The 17,125-nt window shown below is 43.9% G+C and overlaps 2 protein-coding genes across 2 annotated transcripts; one reads left to right on the forward strand and one right to left on the reverse strand.

The window, feature by feature from the left end:
• Nucleotides 624-3,106, forward strand: LOC8059574 (exocyst complex component EXO70B1). The gene has a single exon (XM_002452094.2). It carries the CDS (start codon nucleotides 835-837, stop codon nucleotides 2,881-2,883), a length of 2,049 nt encoding a protein of 682 aa, XP_002452139.1. The 5' UTR covers nucleotides 624-834; the 3' UTR covers nucleotides 2,884-3,106.
• On the reverse strand, nucleotides 8,224-9,640 carry LOC8056076. Its single transcript, XM_002453834.2, has one exon. It carries the CDS (start codon nucleotides 9,220-9,222, stop codon nucleotides 8,545-8,547), a length of 678 nt encoding a protein of 225 aa, XP_002453879.1. The 5' UTR covers nucleotides 9,223-9,640; the 3' UTR covers nucleotides 8,224-8,544.

Consider the following 17,125-nt stretch of genomic DNA (forward strand, 5'->3'; position numbering starts at 1 on the left):
TATGTTTATTTCTCAATTTGATTAGTTCAAAGGTTCATTTTAGTACCAAAACGTAACAACAAATTTGTGGGAGTGGAAGACAAGAAAACACAAATTTCAAGTATAAAGTAATCTATCTAATAATACAGTGAGACACAGTTTCTAGATGTTAGCTTTAATTAATTTATAGAATCCAGCTGAACGATTGGAATGGAGCATAATTTATGTTTATGCTATCAATGGAATTCGCTTAATTAAAAGTTAAAAACAATGGAGCGCTGTGTCTCGGTAAGGCGCGGCCGGCGCAGAGTACAACGTCAGTTCACCTAACAACAAAAAAAATTTCAAAATTTTTTATCACATTAAATTTTGCGACACATATAAGGAGTATTAAATATAAATAAAAACAAAAAACTAATTATACAATTTGCCTGTAAATCGTAAGACAAATCTTTTAAACCTAGTTACTTATAATACTTGTCAAATAAAAACGAAAGTGCTACAATATTAAAATCGTAAAAAAATTTAGATCTAAACGCCAAAAAATAATTAAGCTGAAGATAGCAGTGCCGAGGATGGAGTCACGCAAGCAAATCCAATGGCACTGCACTGACACGCACTTGACCTTCCCAGTGACGCAGCGCCGACCGCGCACACACAAACACTCTCGTCGAGACTAGAGAGAGACTCCACAGCGACCCAACACAGCGGTCAAACAAAGGCAGCGGCAGCCGGCAGGAGCAAGAGAGCCGGCAGCGGCAGCGGCAGCGGCGTAACACCCAAGTCACCTCCGCCTCGGCCTCCAAAAATCCCCCCCTCCACCCCGAGGCTGAGGCGCTGAGCCGGCCGGCAGTGATGTCGTCGGCGGTTCCCCCGCCGCCGCCGCCCCAGCAGGAGTCCCCTTCCGCCGGCGGCGACAAGGTCCTAGCTGCGGCGCAGCACATCGTCAAGTCCCTAGCCACCTCCAAGAACGCCGCCGATGACATGATCCGCATACTCTCCGGCTTCGACAACCGCCTCTCCTCCATCACCAACGACCACCTCTTCCCCTCCCCGGACCTCTCCGCCGCCTCCGACTCCGAGATCTCCGTCGCCGCCGCCGCCGCCGCCTTCGACGCCGCCGACCAGCTCATCCAGCTCTGGGACGCCACCCCGGAGGCGCTCGTCTTCGAGGCCGCCGAGGACGACGTCGCGCAGTACCTCGCCGCCGTGGACGTCGCCATCGACCACCTCGCGCGCGGCGGGCCCGGCGGCGCGCGGGCCGGCGTCGCCGTCCAGCTCGCCATGGCGCGCCTCGAGGAGGAGCTGCGCCACCTCATGGTCCGCCACGCCGTCCCCATCGACCCCACGGGCCTCTTCTTCTCGCTCCGACGCCTCTCGCTCGAGTCCATGGACGACCTCGACGCCTCCCCCGACTTCGACGCCGCCACGCCGCACAGCCTCGCCCTCGACGCCACCCCCGCCGGCCCGGACACCGCGCGCGGCGCCGCCCTGGGATCCAACCCCTTCGAGGACCAGGTGTTCGACCCCGTGCGCCCCGAGGCCGTCGAAGACCTGCGCGCCATCGCCCACCGGATGGCGCGCGCGGGGTACGCCCGCGAGCTCGCCGACGCCTACTGTGCCGTCCGACGCGACCTGCTCGACGAGTACCTCTCCGTGCTTGGCGTCGAGCGCCTCAGCATCGACGACGTGCAGCGCATCGAGTGGAAGCTGCTCAACGACAAGATGAAGAAGTGGGTACACGGGGTCAAGACCGTCGTGCGCGTGCTGCTGGCTGGTGAGCGCCGCCTCTGTGACCATGTGCTCGATGCGTCCGATGAGCTTATGGAGGAGTGCTTCATTGAGTCCACCAAGGGATGCATTATGCAGATTCTTAGCTTTGGGGGCGCCGTGGCGGTATGCCCCCGCTCGCCAGAGAAGGTCCCTCGGATCCTTGACATGTACGAGGCACTCGCAGAGGTGATCCCTGAAATGAAGGATTTGTGCGTAGGAAGTTCTGGGGATGGTGTGATCAGTGACGTGCAAGCTATTCTCGATAGGCTTGGGGATGCCGTGAGGGGTAACCTGTTTGAGTTTGGGAAGATGTTACAGCAGGAGACCTCACGGAGGGCGATGACAACTGGAGAGATCCATCCAATGACACGCTATGTCATGAACTATTTGAGGTTGCTGGTTGTTTATAGTGAGACACTTGATGTGCTCTTGGCTGATGACAGCAGTGATCATGATGCTTTCAGAAGTTCTGATGATCAGGATCAGGAACACTTGGAGAACATGACCCCTTTTGGAAGGCGTCTTCTGAAGTTGATATCTTACCTGGAGGCCAATTTGGAGGAAAAATCTAAGCTCTATGAAGATGCTGCCCTGGAGTGCATATTCGCCATGAACAATTTGCTTTATATTGTTCAGAAGGTAAAGGATTCTGAGCTGGGAAAGGTTTTGGGTGATCACTGGATAAAGAGGCGGAGTGGCAAGATTCGACAATATTCAAAGAGCTACCTGAGGCTTTCATGGGCCAAGGCTTTGTCTTATTTCAAGGAAGATGGACATGGGAGTGGTAGTGGTAGCGGGAGTGGCAGTGGCAGTGGCAGTGGCCATTCAAGTTCGAGGATGTCCATCAAGGATAGGTTCAAGAACTTCAACATGGCCTTTGAGGAAATTTATAGGAACCAGACACTCTGGAAAGTTCCAGATCCTCAGCTCCGGGAAGAACTGAAGATATCAATATCTGAAAATGTGATTCCAGCTTATCGTGCTTTTCTGGGCAGATATGGCCATCAAGTGGACAGTGGAAGAAATCCAGGAAAATATATAAAGTACACACCAGAAGATTTGGAGAGCCAGCTATCGGATTTATTTGAGGGGTCACAAGTGTCTGCCAATCACTCTAGGAGAAGAACATAGTTCATGGTTGGCAGGATCATATTGCAGGTATGATTTTGTTGAACGGATTGATATTGATGAGCGTTTGTACACATCACATCTGTTGATTGGATGCTTGTTCCCATAGTAGTCACTACAATACTGTAATACAACATGTGAACCTTTTGATATGCTTACTATTGCATAGTGTGAACGAAGAAATGCTGTACATTGACCTGTTGTTAATTGCAATCTGTGCTGACTATTTCGCATTAGCCATAAGACCATTTGCCACTAGGTAGGGAAGGGTACAGAGTGTCCAAGGGAACTTGTTCGGTTCGATTAATTGGGGTTGACACATTTCTTTCTTTCTTTCTTTGAAAGGAAGGGGTTGCCACATTAGTCATGTGTTGTGCAGTCGCAGTCTTTTGATGATGGTTGCCACATTAATTGCTAAACAGAAAAAGTTTTTTTTTTGCACCTTCAGTTTTCGGGTTATCCATCTTGTACGTGCAAAGTTAGAGAAAGAAAGTTTACCAGCTAGCTCATTCTTGACCGGTAGCTCTGACTTCATTGTTTCTTACTTGACTTGTGACTTGCGGGCAACTTGTGCAAGGAACTCTGCCATTTAGCCTTTGATGATAAATTATTTCTCTGTTATCACTTATTACTTTTTTAGTTTCAATTTCCTTACACTGGTGTCTTATTCAGCCTCATTCTTATATATATATAAGAGCTTGTCATTCAAAAGTTTTATTTATGTGGTGCATGATGCAAGCAGTGTGTTGAAGTATCCGTGGATTTCACACTTAAAATATTATGCTTTTAGGACATTGGTTATACATGTAATCAATTTGGCATAAAAAATCAGATGTCCTGTGTTTGAAACCTGTTTGGCCCAAATACATGGAAAACCATAATTGTAATGCTTTAAGGGGTCTCGACGTCTCGTCTCTTCAAAGTAACATCAAGAGGATCCCATGGATCAACATGGCCCTACCATTGATGAGTTCAGAAATCAGAGTGCAGTTATAGTTCACTGCAGAGTGTTTTAAGTATAAGTAGGTTGCCTGTTTTCCTTGGCAGCTTAAACTTTTGAGTGAACTAGTTAATACTTTAAACTCAACTCTATGTAAATGGTACCTGAATGACTGAATCACCATTGCATACCATAGGGGGTAAACACTAAGAATTATATGTCTCCATTCAAAAATTCTTTTACACGATAGTGCATGCCACAGGGGGCTAAGCACTGAGATGGAATTATAGCTTTCCATTCAAAAGTTCTACACAATAGAACTCCCCAACTGCTGCTTGCTTTCGCCCAAACATGGCCTTTTATTACAAGTTACAACATGCTCCACATATGTGAATTGGAAATTATACTATAGTAGTATCGTATTTGAAACTTGTCTTAGACATCAGATGAGCAGAAGAATTTTATATTATCTCCGATTTGAACAAAAATTTTGTCTCAATTGTCGTAATTAGTAACTTTGATCAAGCATAGTTGGCATCATTAGTGGAACGACTGTCTTACTAATATCCTGATAATATATATGTACTTTGCCTCTTAGTAAAATTGTTGAGGTTCAGTATACACTCTTGGACTGTAGACACTATTATGCATAGCATGTTTGCTCATATCAGCAAATAAGGTTCCTCCGATGTTTCTCTTCACCAGTTTAAAGCATCCTGCTGCATTTGCCAGCACTGTCCAAGTTAGATATTAAAACCTTGTCTAACTAGTAAAAACATCAAGCATTAAAAACATGGTACAATCTCATTAGAAGCTATTACTGTAAGAAAGGGAAATAATCCTGTAAATTTCAGGTCTGATACTTGACTTAAATTGGAAAAGCCTGGATTGATGTCCAAAATTTTCTTTAGTTGCTAGTTGTTTCAAATATACAAAATGGTTAGCCAAACTAATCCTGAACTTAAACTTTGTGATCATAAGTATAGAAAGGAAAATAGACAAAGGAATTGGGAAGTTTTTTCCCCCCTTTTGGAGTTCACGAATTGGGAAGATTTGTAGCATAAGTATAGAAAAGAAAACAATTAATGAGCAGTTGACCTTTCTGTCCAAAGAAGCCTACTAGAACCTGGTACTGGAACAACAAATTAAAAATAGAGCATGACAGCATGTTAATGTCAGTCTACCATACAATCAATAGAATACTAGTGGAGCATCGGAGCATGAATGCATGGTGCTTGACATCAGCTTTCTGACATCATACTAGGACAAAGAAAAAGGTGTCATGTTAGCCTCCTGTAGGTCTTCTTTCCCATTTGCCATCAACTGGTTTCTGATTTATTGTTCAAGCTTTCCACATGCATGTAATCTATAAGCATATGCCTTAGTTATGTTGCAAAATTTGTACATACTGAAAACAGGTCTGTCATCACATTTGAAAGGGTCTGTATATTATGTGTCATTGGTGAATACTTGTGCCTTTTCTGGTGCATCATAGGTCAACTTGTAATTTGGTGCTTTATGTTTTCGTTGAGCTTTAACAAATGATTCCTTAGTTTAGTTGATTATGTCAAAAGAAAATGTACTCTTAATTTGTGCCTTTTGCTTATAGCAGTAAGTGATTTCCTATGTTTTCACATTGGTTGATTTCTACTGTTAAATAAATATTTGTGATATTTTCTTGTAGAACTCTGTTTTCTGTTTTCATTTGTCAACGTATTTTGTGGCAAAAATGCTGTCGACTGTTTATTGTATTATATTGAAATATTGTGATGCTGCTGAACGATTTACCTGTAACCTGGCATTTTGGTGGAAACTTCAGTTACCCCTTTTGATAGTGACTAGTGAGGCCATAGCATTTTGGTGGAAACTTGAAAAGCATGGTTTGTGCATCAAATCGACATCCGAATTCTTAAAACATATCAGCGGCATATATGGAGTACTGCACCTATAGCAAATTTGCCATAAAGTTCTGGAATGAGTTCAAGCTTTCACTGAAAAACAATTGGACTAGATATTCTGGCCTTGTTTAGATATACCTAAAACTTTACGAGATTCCCCATCACATTGAATCTTGCGGCACATGCATAGAACATTAAATATAGACAAAGATCAGCTAGGCGCTAGGCGGAATCTAGGCGCTGACCCTCCGCCTAGCGCTTAGTCAGGAGTAATCGCGCCTAGACGTTCCTAGGCGTTTTGCTAGGCGGTGACCTAATACATGTATAAACACTTAAAAGAAAAGAAAAAACAATAGATAAGTAGTAGTAATGGAAGGGGAAAGAATAGAAGGCCCATTTAACGGCCCACTTTAGCCCAACTCTCTCATCCCTCCCGTGACCCCGTCTCCCTGCAAGGCGCGTCGCGACTCGCGACTCCCCTGAGTCGCGACTCTGCCCGCTGCCGCCGCCGCCGCCCTCTCCCGCTGCTCCCTCTCTCTGCGCACGCCGTCGCCCGCGTTGCTCCTCCCCGCCGGCGACTGTCTCCTCCTCGCGCCCGCGCCCGCGGCGCTCGCCGCCGTCTGCGCACGGATGCTCCGCCTCGCCGAAGCTCCGCCCGGATGCTCTCCAGCCCCACTGGCGCCGCCGCCGCCGCCTAGGTTCCGCCTACCCCCATAGGCGAGGCGGGGAGCCTCCGATTCGCGACTAGTCGCGCCTAGTTGCCGCCTAATCGCCGCCTAGCTGAACATTGAATATAGATAAAAAAGATAACTAATTGCACAGTTTACCTGTAAATCACGAGATGGATCTTTTAAGCCTAGTTGCTCCATGATTGGATAATGTTTGTCAAATAAAAACGAAATTGCTACAGTGTCAAAATCCAAAAAAATTTTGGATCTAAACAAGGCCTCTGATATATCACCTGTATTGACTTCCTTGAATCTGAGATTACTACCTGCCCTCTGGTTATGCTGCATATTGAATATTTGAAGGTACCATTTCTGTCAACCTGTCCATATGTTACTTTCTAGTTTGAAACTTGGGATGAAATAGGGCGCTGGAACAAATATCTGAGTTTATGGCAATACTTTTTTGTCAAAGACAAAGTTGTTGCAAAGTGTACTTCATCCTTCATCTTTGTTTCCTGGAGAATCTATCTGAGGTTAGAACTTTCCTGTGTAGCACTGTTGCATTGGGCCAGGGGGGCCCTCCATTGTGGAAATACCCTGTGGACAATCCACGTCATGCTTTTTAAATGTGGACCCCTTGATTTGTTTGCTTTCTTGTATAAAGAGCTTTTATCAAGGCCGGCAGACGTGAAATGCTGCATTGTTCAAATGCATCGTAAAACCTCTTTGACTGACAGAGATTGAGTGGTTAGATATTCTCAAATCTCGACAGCTTTGGCGCGCCTCTTAAAGCGTCTGGATTTCACATGTGTGAGTGCTCAGGCACTTCGTGTTGCTTTCACATAAAGGAAAAGTCCAGCATTTTCAGCAGGGAAAAACACGTCTTGCAAAAATATTGATCATTTCTTACGTTAGTGTTACTATATGAAAGCAAGGTGGGTCGTGCAAGTGCAATTGTACAGTTAGTATGCTGTCCAATCCTTATGCAACTTATTTTTTACTTGGGCCTTATTTAGTTTCCAAAAAAAATTTCAAGATTTCCCATCACATCGAATCTTTGTACATATGCATGGAGCATTAAATATAGACAAAAATAAAAACTAATTGTACAATTTTTCTGTAATTTACGAGACATTTTTTTTAGTCTAGTTACTCTTTATTTGGATAATATTTATCACATACAAACGGAAGTGCTACCGTAGCAAAAACAAAAAAAAAATCGCGAACTGAACAAGGCCTTAACATTCTACATGCAGTTGCTCATATCCTCCATTATTCACTCATATATTCTGCTTTGCAGATTAATAGTTTCATCAATGTTTTTTTTGGTCATTGCTAGATATCACACTTTAGACCCAGTTTCGTGGAACTCTGCCTACTTCTTTCGTGTACTCTAGTAAGAGTCATTTTTTATCTCTGTATTCTCAGAATGAACTATGAGCTGGTGAAGCTAATTTCTTCCAATAGCTCTGACTCTATTCACAGTAGCAAGGAGCCGAAGCTAGACAAACAAAAACTGTATCTAGCAAACCCTTACATTTGTCACCATCTTCGCGAGTACTCTCTCTGTCCAAAAAAGAATGTAATGTTTGACGCAGTCAAACTTTATTAATTCGAACCAAATTTACAGAAAATATATCAATACTTACATCTTCGAGAATATGTTTACTATAAAAATATATTTCATAACTAATCTAAGATATTTAGTCAGTATTACAAAAAATATATAAATGTTGATGCTTATTTTTTTGGATAAGTATTAGTTAATTATAATCAATTTAGGAATGTGGAAAACTATGGGCATCCTAAAACGTGACATAGATTGGAACCCATAATATCATTTAGTGTTTAGTTAACTTTTATAACCGTCAAGTAATAGTACATCGGACTTGATCACACCAATTCTCCCATAAAAAAAAGGAGCACGAGCCCATCATTCTGCTCCCCACATTCAAACGAAGACTCCCAAATTAAAGTACGAAAATCCAAGAAACAAAAACTCGATTTCTTGTCACTTATTCTAATCAGAAGTAACTAACTACACCCCGGCCGATCGACCCCGACAGAAGTCGATCTTTCTTGATTAATAATTATTTTTAGATGAACGTAACCATGCATGAAGATTGGCAGTGCGAGTGGGAATGTGGGACATTCAGATTCAGGCGCCCCTCTCCAGCATCTCGCAGAACCTCTTGAAGGACTCGAGCTTCTGCAGCTTCATCTGCTCGTGGAAGCGCCTGATGAACACGTCCGCCACGCGGTCGATCTCGTCCTCCAGCCGGAACTCCCCCTCCGCCGCCGACCCCGGAGCCGCGGCGGTGGTGTCCACGGTAGCAAGCAGAAGCTTCTCGCCTGCTGCTGCTTCTTCGACGGTGTCCTTGTCCTCGTTGGCGCCGCCGGCGTCCCGCTCCAGCGCGAAGCTCGGCAGGCTGCTGAGCAGCACGACGGCCCTCGCCTCCTGCTCCACGGCGAAGCTCGGCAGGCTCTGCAGCACCGCGGCCTTCCTGGCGCCGCTGCTGCTGGCTAGGAAGAGGCCGCGCTCGCCCTCACCGCCGCCGCCGTGGCCGCTGGCCACCGCATTGCCATTATTGCCGCCGTAGCCGCCGCTGCTGCTGCTGCCCTGGTGCTGGTGGTGGCCACTACTGCCGCCGCCCATGATGGCGTGGATCTTGCTCTGGATGGCGCTGAGCAGGAGCTTCTTGTTGCGCATGATGCCGAGCACGATGAGGCGCGTCCGCAGGGAGCTGGCCTTGGTGCCCACGGCGGTGGACCTGGCCTTCACCGCCGCCACGATGGCGGAGAAGAGCTGCTTCAGGTACCTGGACGCCTTCTTCATCCTATCTTATCTTCCAAATGGGGAATATATGGGCCAAGAAATATATGCTCTATGTTACAGATCAACAATGGCACTGCTAGCTAGCTAGCTCGTCGATTGCTTTGTACAAGGGGGAACGAGAAGTGGCTGGAATATATATAGCTAATAGCTATTGGCTAATGAAGTGTGCATGCATGCAAATGCAATGCAACGACCTGCTGTGTGTTTTGGCATGGAGTTTGGTCTGAAGGGTTTCATGGATATATATAGGCTGCAGGCAGGCCGGCCGGGGTGGCGAGTGTCGACGACCTCTTCTCAGTTCTCACCACCATGGCCGCACCATGCAATCTTCTTCTTCTTCTTCTTCCAGGAAGGTTCAGCATCACATGGATGCAAAGTTTCATGGTCGCCAGGAATTATGGGCATGCACCGAGAAAAGTAGCTAAGGATCGGAGAGGCGGCCGGCCGGGGCAAAAGTGACCCAACAACATGCATCGACCAATCGATATAAAGGCTATACTGTACTGATTAAAGCAAAAGTACGTGCGTGGTAACAAAATTAAAGATGTGGTCGATGACGATGCATAGGCAAGGTAATAAAGTAATAAAGAGCTGATGATGATGACGATGTTTGATCTGTGTCGTCAGTAGTGTCCATCATATGGCCCCAGTTATGCATGCATGCATGGGAGATTCCATGGGCGTACTCTAGCAGCGAGCGAGCTTATTGCTCATTCGATTCCAGGCCCAGAGTCGTACGTGTTGATTTGCATTGGTTCCTTTTTTGAGAGTTTGGTGAAACATATATCTCGTGTGTGCTTTGTGGAGCTCCACAACTTGCACGTACTTGTGTGCTAGATTGAGTGTTTGTCACTTCGCTATATATAAATTGTATTAGTTTAATTTAATTTGCTTCCCGTTGTCGAATGCATGCTTTGTTATTCTTCAAAGACCTGTCATTTTCTCCAAACCCAGTGGCTCGCACCCGAGAGCTGCCATTGTGTTTGGATGCAGTTAGATTTGTATCAATTCATATGTATTAGAGTGGAGACTACCTCAACACATGTGGAGTGAGGTAAATATGATAGCATCCAAACAAGGCCTCAAGTGGTTGAAGGGGCAAAAACATGCATTATATGGTCGACTTAATTAACTAACTGAATAGTTGTTTGAATGCAATGTATCATGCATGAAAAAATCCTACGGCTGCTGGTTTTCACATGATCAATTTACATATATTTACATTTTGCTTGTATCAATGATATATGATCCAACAAAGTTTTAGGGTGCATTATATGAAGTGATCGATCCATATATATCTACCACACCGTTATACTAGATCTTCCAAAGCTTATAGCTAGCTGAATTCACACTTTTGATCTAACAATATGATGTACCCCATAATAATTAATTTGTAAAAAAGGACAGGTAATAATATATAATCCATGCATAATAATTCCGTTAATCCATCATAGCTAGGGCCTAAACGGAATCTCAGCTGCTAATCTTTGACGACTTTTGGAAGCCTTCGCCGCTAAGGCTCAGTTGGCCGGATCCAGCAGTGAGCCGGCCAGTGATGAGCAGCGCCTCGCTTCCTTTTGTCCCCATGCATGGCCATGCATGATGAGTTGAGTGGTTATCTGCGATGCGTCCTGTTGCCACCCTAGGCTGCGTCCCTGCCCTGCCCTACATAACTAGGGCGGCATAACCAATATCAGTACAATAAAACTGTTTGTCACGCAGGGACCAAAGTTTAACCTACGTCGTACCTTTCCAAATGCCAAAGCTATAGGCCGAATCTTGCCCTTCCTTTTCCTCTCCGGCCCATCCTACCTTTCACAGGGAGTTTACTATCGTGCTAGCTAGATGAGAGACAAAAACAAAGAGTATTTTATACATATTTTTTTTTCTATGTGCTATTGAACTCACCTATTTCTCTCTTATATTTTTGAAGTATTTGAAATAAATAGGTTATTTGCTCATCGCTAATGACTACTCTCTTTTTTCTACTTTTTCTCTTTCCACGTCATAATAGCCAGTTAAATAGGACGCCCTTACACATCGTAGCAAATATCATTGACACACGTGACTAGGGCATACCTATCATCGATCTATTCCCTCCATGCGTTTAGGATTCTTAGGATATATTAATGCTCAAACACAAATTTATCCCTGATTATTGAAGGTGATACATGCTAACGACTTCTATAAAGTTAGACAAACTAAAGATAGCTTGAGTTAGGGTGATCATTTTGGGATGAGGGAGTAAGAATAAACCTTTAATTGAGAAGAATACATGGAGACAGGGACGGAGCCAACGCTCGGGCAGGGCGGGCTCGAGCCCCCCCTACAGCTAGCGTGTACATAGAGCTCCCTGAAGCCCCTTAAGAAAATTTTACGTATCTATGTATAGAATAGGGAGGGCTGATATATTTTGGGCTAATTTATATGATCTATTTTATTCTAAATTTATAATTTGGAGGTCCATATATATTTGATTATTTAATTTTATCTATTTCTATAGATTGCTATTTTGGATGAATAATGTGTGTCAACATCAGGTGCCATTTATTAGCTTTGTAAATCGTAGTTGGACCTTTCGGGGTATGAGTGAACTGCATCTTTTATTTTTTCATGATATATTTTATGAATTTTATCATTAATCAATGTTTCCAATATAAGAGTTTCAAGCTATGATATATTTGTCTATTGTGAGTGGTCATAGTAGAGCTAATTCGTCGTAAATTTTTTATTCAGCCCCTCCTAAACTTTTTTTTGGCTTCGTCCCTGCATGGAGACATGCAAAAGCGCAGTCTCAGTTCGAACTATATGTGCCATCAAGCTAATTAAGCTAAGAGCTAAAACATCAAAAATTTTGGGATAAATTTAAAATTTCCAGTTTTATTTGACGTGAATATATGCATGGCACATGAGATCCCCGATGATGAACAAAAGCAATGAAATCAAAGGTAGTACTAGGTAGGCCAGGGAGATTATGGATGATTAACTGTGATTATTCCTCTGGTGTTCCCTCAAAAAAAAATTATTGCTCTCGTGACCACCGTACGAGTCATATGGAGCTTTGCCGACTTGGCCCTCGCCCTTGGGTGCGCGTCAGCTGGCAATCATCGTCTTCTTCTGATCGAGGCATCACATGTTGATATATATATATATAATTAAGGCGACGTGGAGCAATAAGCAGGTTGATCTGCGATACTCTAGTTTTGTCTGAATATATAACAACATGGCTTCGACCGATCAGTAACAACGGTTTGACTAATTATTTTCAGGTCCAAATAAAACTCTGCATTTGGTTATCGACGTTCGGCTCATCAGGTTGTGTACGTGTGTTTAGTATTTGCTGTGATTTTCGAAATTCGAGGACTGAGACATCCAACAAAAATACGATGTCTGTTCATCGTGGTCGTCAGATTTAAGTACAAGGGAAATAAAGCCAACAACAAGGGTTCAGGATACCAGTGCCCTGGTTGCTCTGCTATTTTGAAAAAAAAAGTGGCAGAGAGAGAAATAATATAGTGTAGGGCACATGGAGAGCTTTTAATCCTATCCGAGAGCAAATTCCATGGACTCTCGTATATGCATGAACCGACCCAAGGTTCATGCACGATACAGCTGCCTCGCCCAAGCCAGCCTTTTGAGTTTGCCCCCGATCGATCCGATCCCATATCAGAACGAGAGTAAAGCATGCATGCTGCATAGCTTACACTATAATCCATTCGATCGTCCAGTTTTAATTTAATTATAATCCCTCTGCAACTGCAACGAACCCAAGCTTAGCCGACCCACCTTTAATTTTGTTGTTGTCACTTCCACATGGACGACACCTTTTCTGTTTCTTGATTACTGTTGTCAGGACCTGTACTCTGTATTTAAAAGAAAATCAATAAAAACACAGTAGGGGGTTTTACCCCTCCTGTTTACCCCTAAAAAAAAACATGGACAACACCAGCAAGAAAGAAGAAGGAAGATGGCGATATATATGGAGAAATCAATGTTAGATTCAGGCCGGGTCGACGACTTCGTTGGGCCTTGATGACCCCCCGATCGAGCGACTGATATATATCGATGCGCTGCTGGTTTGTTGTTCAATCAGCACAGCAGCATTGGGTTCAGTTCAGTTTACCAGAACGAGATATTTGCTACTCCCTCCGTCCCTGAAAGCTGCAATTTCTAGAATTGTCTTAAGTCAATTTTTTAAAACTTTGACCAAATTTATAGAAAAAAACACTAAGATTTATAGTACCAAATTAATACCATTACATTTATCATTGATGAATATATTTTCATAAGATACTCATTTTATGTTATACATATTGATACTCTTTTCTATAAAGTTGGTCAAAGTTAAACAAGTTTGACTGGCACGGATTCTAGGAATTGAAGCTTTCAGGGACGGAGGGAGTATAATTAATTAAGACGATCGATTCGTTCTCAATGTCGATGCGGCAGTATTGGCGGCTGGGCTGGGCTGGGCTTCTTTTCATCCTGTCTGCTGCCCCACTGCCACTTTACACATATGTATGTTATAGATGGCCATCGGGCCGTGCCGTGCCTACACCGTGCTGCGGCGTGCCATCGTGCCGCTGTGCCGTGCCATTTACGGGCCTCGTGCCAGGCCTACGGCCCAAGGCACGGCCCACGGGTCGTTTTCCCGTGTCGTGCCGCCCGGTGAGCACGGCAGTTTTCACCGGGCCGTGCTGGCCCTTGGCCCGTTACGCATTAAGTCATTAAGCATCTTAATAATAACAGTTAACAGACAATGAGACGACACACACAACACTACAACAGACAACACATAAGAGACAAGATAAAGGAATAACTTCTATCAAAATGAGCTGTTTATGTGCAATGTTGCCTCATTAAAAACCTTTCTAGGTAAACCATACCATTGTGAGAAACCCTAGAAAGAAAAAAAAGAGTGCAGCCAGCTCGAATTGCCAATGTCATAATTCTATCCTATTACATCACATCAATGGCAAATTGCCACATTCAATGACTTAGAGAGTTCACAGCAGCAAAACTGCAAAAGATCTACCCTATTACACCAGCCAACATGGCAATATCACTACATTGCCTCACTTGTATGACACATTGCCAGTTTGCCACTGTCTGCCTTTGCCAAAAAGTCCAAAAGCACCTACAAATCCATAAACAACATTGTTTTGTTAGTATTTTTGCCATAACTCTATAAGTGTAAAATGTAAAGACTCTGACAGAGGGCGAGAGGCGGAGAGGGGGAGAGCTGCGGCGGAATGGAATGAGGGTTAGGGTTCGGGGGGCTAGGGGGCTGGCTCCGCTGCACTTTTATATGGCCAGCGTGGGGGGAGCGGGGGGCCGAGGGTTGGCTGGGCCGTTGCCCCCTGCCGGTCTGCCCTGGCCTTAGGAGGGGAGGGGAGGGGACCGGGCCGCGCACCGGGCGTGTGCCTCGGGCCGGGCCAAAACCACGTGCCGCAATGTGTGTCGAAGTCCGGTGCCAATTGTATAATGTGTGTCGAAGTACGGTGCCAATTGTATAATGTGTGTCGAAGTAGCTCTCTTTTGCAGCGGACTCAAACAAGTATCTTTTGTTTGGAGTGCAATGCAACCTGCGGTTATGTGATTCAGCTCGGGACAGAAGTTTGTCCAGTGCAACCTGCGGTAATGATTCAGTGATGCCGTGTCCAAAACTTCAGAAAGTGCAGAGGCGACGATGCTGAAACAAGTAGCTTTGTTTGGAGCTAGTGTTGTTTGGGAAAGGCTGTGAAGAACATATTGTTCATCTGATGTCAGGCGTCAGTACATGTATAGAGAGCGAGGAAGAACTTGCATTATCTATTAATGCATGCTTGAGTCTCAGGTTTATAGGAGTACCCATTAAAAATGGGTAAATCATATATTGTGTAATTCCTAGAATATATGCTCTCGTGCTCAAGAAGTACAGTGGCAAAAATTTAGTGGCCGGTTATGAGTTTGGCCCTCTGATTAATGTAACGGACCTTTGAAGAAAAATGCGATACGCCAATTTTATAGCGGAGGCCCGCGGTTGTCTGTTGCCTTGCAGTTAAAGCAGTTGTGATACGTGGCCTGCTAAGCCTCGTGGGCTGGAGTTTGCGTGGCGTGTGCCTGGGTCGGGCATAAATGACTTACTTGGGAGGGCATAAATGGCCTACTTGGGAGGCCTTTCGTACCCAAAACCCTTTTAAAGCAACAACCTTGTACGTCGTCACTCAAAAGCGGCTTAAAAGCCCAGCCCACTTGTGATAACCCAAGACAGCCTTGTCAAAAAAAGAAAAAAAAATGTTTTTGCCCTTGTCTAGTATTTTAATTGTAATTTTACTTTTTTTTATTTTGTGTTTTTATCCTTAGTAATAAAAGTGCTCGTGCGTTGTAACGGGTAAAAAGTTATAGCGTCATCCATAATTTAATATCTATGTCTTATTTTATCTTAAAAATAATAATTTTTTATTTACATCATTATATTTTTATTGCACTCAATACTATGCTAAAAAACATATCATCACACTATAAAAAGCGAGTTTTTTACGCCGTACTATATGAGCCCTATGTTATGCGTGATCTTACTCTTCTTCTATAACAACCGTTCCGATCTAAATGTCATGCTATATGAACCCTCCATCATCCATGATCTTACATGTAAGATTTAAGACCCCTATTTAATCTCACAGTAATGCTACCCGTCATAAGTCATGTCTTTCTCTCTTGCGTATCCCGACTTCCTGATTTTGACTCGGTATATTTTCTTCTACTTAAGTAATCAATTGCTCCTTCATCGGGGCAACTTTTGTTAAAGTCGTGACCAATAGCACACAATTAATTAATGAGGAATACAAACCAATGACGAGAAAATTATTAAAGATAGAATCATGCTCATGTATTCTAAGGAAATAATAATAACTTGATAGTCACATGCCCTCCATACACAATGGTCATTTGCACCGGCACAAAAGCTGGCATTGCTTGATTTAGCTAGTATGATATCACCATCCAACGTGAGTGGTAGGAGGCAGACACGCATGGCTAGCATTGCATGCATCCTCTTGGCTTCGACCGCCATGACATACTGGTCGTGCATTTTTTTTTTCTATTTTCTAACTATTTAACAATTAGTTGTTACTAGCAGCATAGTTTGTGTAAATTTTTATTTGCTTTTCTAAATTTTATATATTAGTTATTCAAAAGGAATGATTTTAATTAAAGTTTATATTTTATAATTTATGCACAATTTTCAAATTATGGCCTGCTCTTTGATTTTTGGCCTTTTTCTTTTTATAGCTGCTGCATCCCCAATTGCCCATGATAAATTCTGACGTGGTGCCGGTTGGTCGTGCAAAGTTGTAGGCAACTGTCCTTTTCCCGATTTGATTTTTTTTACTATTCGGAGTACGGTTCGGAGGTGTAGATAGATAGAGATAATTTTCAAACAGAACAGATCGACTTTGAAAACCATAATCCGAGTAGAGACCGGAGCTGAAGGAAAAATATTGTGAACTGAAGCCTATACGGACTGGATAGACAAAAAACAAAACCTGGTGGACTAAAATTTTTATTACAATTATATACTAGGGAAAGATTATTTTAAAATCAACTGTCCGTTTACGCCGACTTTGGAGGTGTGTGTGTGTCATGGCTAGGGAATAAATGAATTAAAAAAAATCAAAACCTAAAAAGAAAAGGCCAATTGACCACACTGCCCCTTATTTGTTTCTAGCTCTTCCTTGTCTGAAACACATGCATCGGGAGCGGGCGGCACGATGCGGCGGCGCCTCCCGGCCTCTGGCTCGTGCATGGTGCGGCTTCTGCTCTGGGGCCTGGCCGCCTGGGAGCGCACACACGCGCGAGGCGGCCGCAGATCTCGCCGGGCAGCGGCGGGTCTCCTGCGGCGCTAGGCGCAGCTCCTGCCTCT

The sequence above is a fragment of the Sorghum bicolor genome, chromosome 4 (genome assembly GCF_000003195.3).
Source record: "Sorghum bicolor cultivar BTx623 chromosome 4, Sorghum_bicolor_NCBIv3, whole genome shotgun sequence".
Lineage (NCBI taxonomy): Eukaryota > Viridiplantae > Streptophyta > Magnoliopsida > Poales > Poaceae > Sorghum > Sorghum bicolor.